The sequence below is a fragment of the Haplochromis burtoni genome, unplaced genomic scaffold (assembly GCF_018398535.1).
Source record: "Haplochromis burtoni strain Fernald_Lab_line unplaced genomic scaffold, NCSU_Asbu1 Contig_808, whole genome shotgun sequence".
Classification (NCBI taxonomy): Eukaryota; Metazoa; Chordata; class Actinopteri; order Cichliformes; family Cichlidae; genus Haplochromis; species Haplochromis burtoni.
Genome location: NW_024583169.1, coordinates 26,123 through 32,720, shown reverse-complemented (window position 1 = coordinate 32,720; position 6,598 = coordinate 26,123). Strand labels below are relative to the sequence as shown.

At 46.7% G+C, this 6,598-nt stretch overlaps 1 protein-coding gene across 1 annotated transcript in view; it reads right to left on the bottom strand.

Moving 5' to 3' along the window:
* LOC102303547 (dachshund homolog 2) overlaps positions 1–6,598 on the bottom strand; it is a 36,600-nt gene that overhangs the window by 13,394 nt on the left and 16,608 nt on the right. The window contains exons 3-10 of the mRNA XM_005950679.3: positions 2,771–2,899; positions 2,554–2,685; positions 2,311–2,465; positions 2,059–2,197; positions 1,849–1,890; positions 1,221–1,378; positions 247–394; positions 17–136 (exon numbers count right to left, since the gene is read on the bottom strand). Coding sequence (XP_005950741.1) covers positions 17–136; positions 247–394; positions 1,221–1,378; positions 1,849–1,890; positions 2,059–2,197; positions 2,311–2,465; positions 2,554–2,685; positions 2,771–2,899 — 1,023 coding nt within the window. The remainder of the gene's footprint in view (positions 1–16; positions 137–246; positions 395–1,220; positions 1,379–1,848; positions 1,891–2,058; positions 2,198–2,310; positions 2,466–2,553; positions 2,686–2,770; positions 2,900–6,598) is intronic.

Below are 6,598 nucleotides of genomic sequence, written 5' to 3'. Positions count from 1 at the left end.
TCTGCTGCTTGTTCACCTGTGAGGCCGTCCGAGTGTTTGAGCGCTCGCTCCACCTGCTCTCTCCTCCTCGACTCCAGCGCCTCCTGCAGCTTCCTCTTTGCCTTCTTCTCCTTCTTCAGCCTCCGCTGGATCGACACTGATGAGGAAGATGAGACGAAGAGGACAGGAATTGTGAACAGTTCTCACCTGTCTCACCTCTAGTCCATTAGAGCTCACTTGACCTCTGACCTGTTACACCTGTCTCACCTCTGGTGTGCAGCTCGGAGCTCAGCTGTCTCTGCAGAGTCTGTCGGGCGTCCCTCTCTCTCTCCAGCTCCAGTTTTAACTCTTTCCTCTCCTGCTGGCTCTGTTTGTCCTGAGAGCGAGCGCTCTCCACCGCCACCTTCAGGAGACCCTGATAAACACACACAGGTAAGTCCCTGATGTTCTCAGGTACTTTTCGTCTCTGCATCTCTGATGTTCCCTCACAGTATTTTAAATTCTGCACATTAACATGTCTCAGATTCCCGAGTTCCCACATCCTCGTCATGTAACCTTGTATTGATTTCCCATTTGCTCAATTTGAAATATTCCAGTCTCAGCTTTTTGATTTCATGGCCAACATTCCTCCTCATGAGCTGAATTGATGTCTCGACTGTATAGGAATTTCTTTTACTTACGTATTAATCACATTATTTTATTGTATGATGCCTTGGTGCCACTGGATTTTAACTGTCTGACACTCATACGTTAAGACAAATGGTGGGGGTCTAGTAAGGAAGTTGGGGGAAGCAGACAACTCCACAGGAAGAGTCTCCCCCTCCCCCAATTTTTTTGCACATGTAAGGAGCGTGTCAGGCTACATTTCACTGTGTGTTATACTTGTATAACTATGCATGTGACAAATAAAGAACCTTAACCTAACCTTAACCTTTTGTGTCTTCGAGGACTCTGGGAGGTAGCAAGGGAGTGTGAACCTTAAGGTGTGAAACAGCTGTGTACTGCCTTTTGTTCCTGGAGAAGGTATTTAACTGAGAGCCATGCTAGGCTCAGGGAGACTCTGCTGACCTGCCCCGCGGTCATGCAGGCTCCACCAAGCTTGGGTTTTCTGTTCTTTGTGTTTGATTAAAGAATGTTAGCTACTGCTCACCGCTCGTCTGCAGGCTTTATTTAAGGGAAAACTTAACACTACATTGATGTCTCTGCATGAATATTTAACATCCATCATCTCGGTCTGTCACCTGTATGTTGGTCAGCAGCGTCTCCATCGATGACAGACCCTCAGCCAATAGGAACGGAGCAAAGGTGGGGTTTGTGTGTTTGATTGACAGTGACTGGGAGGTGAGTGCCAGCTTCTCATAGGTTGGTTTGATGAGGGGGAGGGGCAGCAGGCTGTCCTCTGCAGGTAGGAGAAAAGCAGCTTAAACAAAAATAAAAACATCTGGACTTTATTGTACTTTAATGTTCTACGTCATCATCTGTTCTCGCTGCTGTCGTACACGATCTTCACAGTAGAACCATCACTGGCGCTACACTGTCATGTCTTACATTAGCTCGGTCACTGCTGATACCAACAGCAGAGAGCGATCTCACAAGCTGAAGCTAAAGTCAGGCCCATTATCTGCATGTTATCCTGCTCTGAGTTACACATGCAGTCGTCCTTTAAACTGTGTCTGATGGACGAGCCGAGGATGAAGCTGAACCAGGGCCACAGACTCAGAGACGTAAATATCAGTTGGGCTGGAGTCCGTATCCAAACACCTCAGGACCCGTTACTGTTCATGCACCAGCTGCTCCTCTCTCTCTCTCACACACACACACACACACACACACACACACACACACACACACACACACACACACACACACCTTTTTCTTTCAAAGCCTGTTTGATGTTTCCTGGCTCCCCATCTGTAGTGTGAACACATGAAAACATGCAGATCAGTGACTGTGTGCGTGTGTGTTCTTGTTTAGAAGTATTGTGGGGACATACTGTTACAATCACATTACGGGGACTTTGAGGTGACAAAGAGCAAAGCTGTCATAGTTCACATAAGTATGTCTACTGTGAGTGGTTACCCAGCTCTGGTGTGTGTGCTGGTGGAAGGGGTGATGATGGCGATGATGAAGATGCCCTAGAAGGCGATTGGCTGGTTGGTTCCTGTGGGTGGAGCTCATCATCGCTGGGAGTGGGGGAGGGGCTACCTAGAGGAGACTCCTGAACACACACTTAGCATTAGTGCTGGTAATATTAACACTGCTAGCATTAGTCCCTTTAGCATTGGCTCTTTTGGCATTAGCTCTGGTACTTTTGCTGCTGCTAGCTTTTACCTTGCTCTCTTCTGTGTGGACCTGTGACACAACGGCCATGTTTGCTAAATCACTGAGCTGACTCATGTGATTCATCGCCATAGCAACATTGGCAGGAGGCAAGCCCACAGGGAGGATGGGATGTGGCATAACTATAAATGGAAGGTCTGACAGGCCTGAGGAGGGCGGACACAGATAAGTTATGTGCTGTGACGCTAAGCTAACAATGATCAGGCGTCCAATGAGAAGAGAGCGGTGACTCACGGTTGGCTAACAGCGAGCTCTGCTGCTGCAAAGTGTTGAAATGTAGGGATGCCGAACCAGCAGGAGGCGCTACAACTGAGGGGGGAGGAGAGAGGAGCTGCTGCTCCTTTTCCCAGGATCCTTCACTGCCTCCTGCTGAGGGAACAAAGGTTTAGACTTTGGTGCCGTCCTTTGATTTGCTATAGTGTCAGATTGGAATAAACTGATGGAATCGAACCCGTGTCCTCGTTCTCCGACTCAGGTCTGCTGTAAGGTCGCTGCTGATCACTGCTGCCATGGAAACGCATCATCATCCGCATCTTCTGGAGCCTCAGAATCTCGGCCATCGCTGCCGCCGCTGTCAGCCCTGCAGACAGGAGAACAAAGAGTGATGGCAGAGTGTGTCCTGAAGGGGGCGCCGCTGCACTCACATAAGAAGGGTTTGGATTGTTTCTGCTGTAAATGTTTGATGTGATGTTTGGAGATGATGATGATGATGATGATGTGAAGAATCCGTTTAGTCCTTCAGAAATCAGAGCGAGACTGAATCGTCTTTGTTGGTCATGAAAGCTTTTTTCTTCCTAGAGAGGAGGAGGAGGAGGAGGTGATGAAGGTAACTGTTTTCAGGAAGTTGCTGACTGATCAATAATTAACAACCCTGGCAGCCTGAAAGTCTCCAGTGACTGCTGGTGTCTCTCGACCATCTATCTCTCCCTGCAGCCACTTGGCCCAGTTAATTAGCTGCACCAATTAATTCGATGCTAACGAGTGGTCGGTCTCCCTGTGGCTTGTTAAATGAACAAAAACACAGTTCTGCAGCAGATTCTGTGAGAGTGACAGCGATGGGTGATTAGCCTAGCTTAGCACAAAGACTGGAAGTAAGGGGAAACTGTTAGCATGGTGACCTCGTGTGTGAAGTCTCATCACAGCAGCAAACTGACCTTGAGTTCTCCTGTTCTCTCAGTATTGAAATAAAACACCTGCTCTTATTGTGGAAGAACATTCAGCAGGAAGGAGATGCTGGTGCAGGAAGTGACAGTCTGACAACCTGTGACTGTGAAATGTTTCATTTCTTAAATGTGTTCATGCACGCTCAGTCATCCAGGAAAGGAAATCCTGAAAGTTTATTCTGTTCATCTGGATGTTTTCAGTGGGAGAAACGTTTCATCATCATCATCATCAGGTGATGTCTTCAGTCTCAGCTGACTGCAGGTATCAACCTTATAAACAGGACATTTGCATAATGACTGAAACCAGCAGGGTTAGGGTTAGGTCACAATGTGCTGGTAGGTCAGTTTATGATCATTAATACGCAAATTCTCATGACCATTGATCAACAACCACTGATCAATAACCATGAGTCCCATTCACAGAGAGTTGGGGAATGGCTGCAATCACAGCATTGTAAGATGGTGACAGATGCACCCTTAGGCCCCTCCTCCATTCAGAGATGGTCTTTCCCTTTTCACGTAAATGGCCTCCTTGACTCCGCCCTCAAACCAGCGTTCCTCCCTGTCCAGGATGTTACATCCTCATTATTGAAGGAGTGTCCACTGGGCTGGTACTCATGTCAGCTGACACTGAAGAAGTCACCTGATGATGATGAGACGTTTCTCCCGCTGAAAACATCACTGAAGATGGTGATGACAGGATGGAGCACATACCAAACCTTTTACCTCTGTCACTGCGGACAAACTGAAAGCTTAATGAAAAAAACACACACACACACACACACACACACACACACACACACACACACACACACACACTGCGTCCTGCAGACAGACCGTGCGGTTGCTGAGCAACAGGAAACAGCTGTTCCTCCTTCACTGCACACGATGTAGACGACAAACAGGATGAATTCATCAAAGTGACACGACTTTGATTTTATTCATCTGTTTATCCCGAGAGCAGCTGCATGCTTCAACTTCCTGTTGCACACACACACGGGAAAGGCACACACTGATTTTCAGTGCAGAGCTCAGAGGGCTTCAAACAGCGGTCCAGATTTCATCAGCTGATGTGCGTGTGCAGAGTTTGAGGAGGAAATCGAAACAGCCTCCATCAGTTCATCAGAACTGGCCAATCACAGAGCTGTTAGAAGTAATCCTGTCAGTGAGGAGGAGGAAGATGAAGCAGCTGTTTCACAGCTGCAGAGCCGTGCTGATGGAGACTGATTGGCTGACAGAGTCTGCTGCTCTGAACTAATAAAAGGTGCTGAGTGGCTGATTTGATCCGTGGCTGTTCCTGCAGTGGTTTACACGTCCCACATGACTGTCCTCAGGAACGCTGACACACATCTATTTTGTGGAGAAATGAGAAACCAAAGAGTCAAATCAAAGCCTATGACAATAAAAACATTTCCTCACAACCTTCTGGTCGCCACATCAGCCCACCTCCTCCTGTAACAAGTGTTTAGGTAATAAAAGGTTCAATGATGTGTGTAGTGGCGAATTTCTGTCCCAAGCTTCGAAAAAATAATTCTTCCACTTCTTAATGTGAGCTGTTCAGATTTATTTCTGACTCGTACATACAAACAAAAGATGTCACGGTCAAAAAACTATTTGCTGCTACAGCGCACATTTCCATTGCTGTCCTGGCTCACTCTAACCTGCTACCACACATGCGCTGTAATGTTTTCTTGCCCGACACAAATTAAACGTGCAGCATTTATTCTCTAACAACATATCATACAAAATCAAACATGTAACATAATAACTGAAACAGTATCAAAAACATTTCTCTATAGATTGGCTCTAACATTTCCAGCCCCCTAATTGGAGGGCGTGAAGACTGACAATTAGCGAACACTTACAAAAGAGCCAAATAACATTAACACTTCCTGTATCACACATGGTCATTCAAATTATCTTTCACAAAACCTGTAACCGATCAGAACATATACTGTATTTTCTCATTCCAAGTTACATGACATTCTCACAGATCAAGCATAGCTTGTCAATGGGTCTTTCTAAGGTGTTAGTCTTTGTCTTGATGATCACACGCCGCACCAGACCCTTAGCATCTGGAATGACACGAAGAACTTTCCCCAACATCCACGAGCTTCTTGGCGCTGACTCGTCAACCACCATTACAATGTCCCCCACAATTACATTTCTTCTTTGACGCTCTTGAAGCATAGGCAAGTACTCGCGCACCCACCTCTTCCAAAACAAATCAGCAAGATATTGCACTTGCTTCCAATGGCGGCGGGAGTATGAGTCTTCCTTTCTGAAAAGTCCAGGAGGCAAACCCGTCTTTTTCTTCATCAGTAGCAAGTGGTTAGGAGTCAGTGGTTCCAGGTCTGTTGGATCATCTGTTACTGTAGTCAGCGGTCTGTCATTTAGTACTGACTCCACTTCACACATTAGTGTCAGTAAACCTTCATCATTGACCAACTGTTCCTTCAGTATAGACCTCAGGACCTTCCTCACGGTTCTGATCTGCCTTTCCCATATCCCTCCAAAGTGAGAACCAGCGGGTGGGTTAAATACCCACTGGATTCCCTTTTGCATGAGACAGTCTAGAATCTTTGACTGATTCCACTCTTGAATGGCTTCGCGTAACTCCCGTTCAGCAGCGACTAGGTTGGTGCCATTATCTGAACGCATGACAGATACCTGACCTCTTCTGCACACAAAGCATCTGATGGCGTTCAGACATGAATCAGTGTCCAAAGTGTGCGCAATTTCAATGTGCACTGCTCTTGTTGTAAGGCAGGTAAACAACACACCATGCCTTTTTACTGTGCTGCGGCCATGCTTCACATTAAACGGTCCAAAGTAATCCACCCCAACATTAGAAAAGGGGGGTTCATCAGGTAGAAGCCTATCCTCTGGCAAATCTGCCATCTTCTGTTTCAGTGGTTTGCCTCTAGTTTTCCTGCAGATTACGCACCTTGACAGAAACTTCCTCACTTCTGAGTTAGCTGATGGAATCCAATACTTCTGTCGCAGCCGTGAAAGCATATACAGTCTTCCACAGTGCCCAATCTTCTCATGTATATCCTGCAAGATCAGTGTGGTGATATGTGAGCCCTTTGGGATAATGACTGGGTGCTTCACAT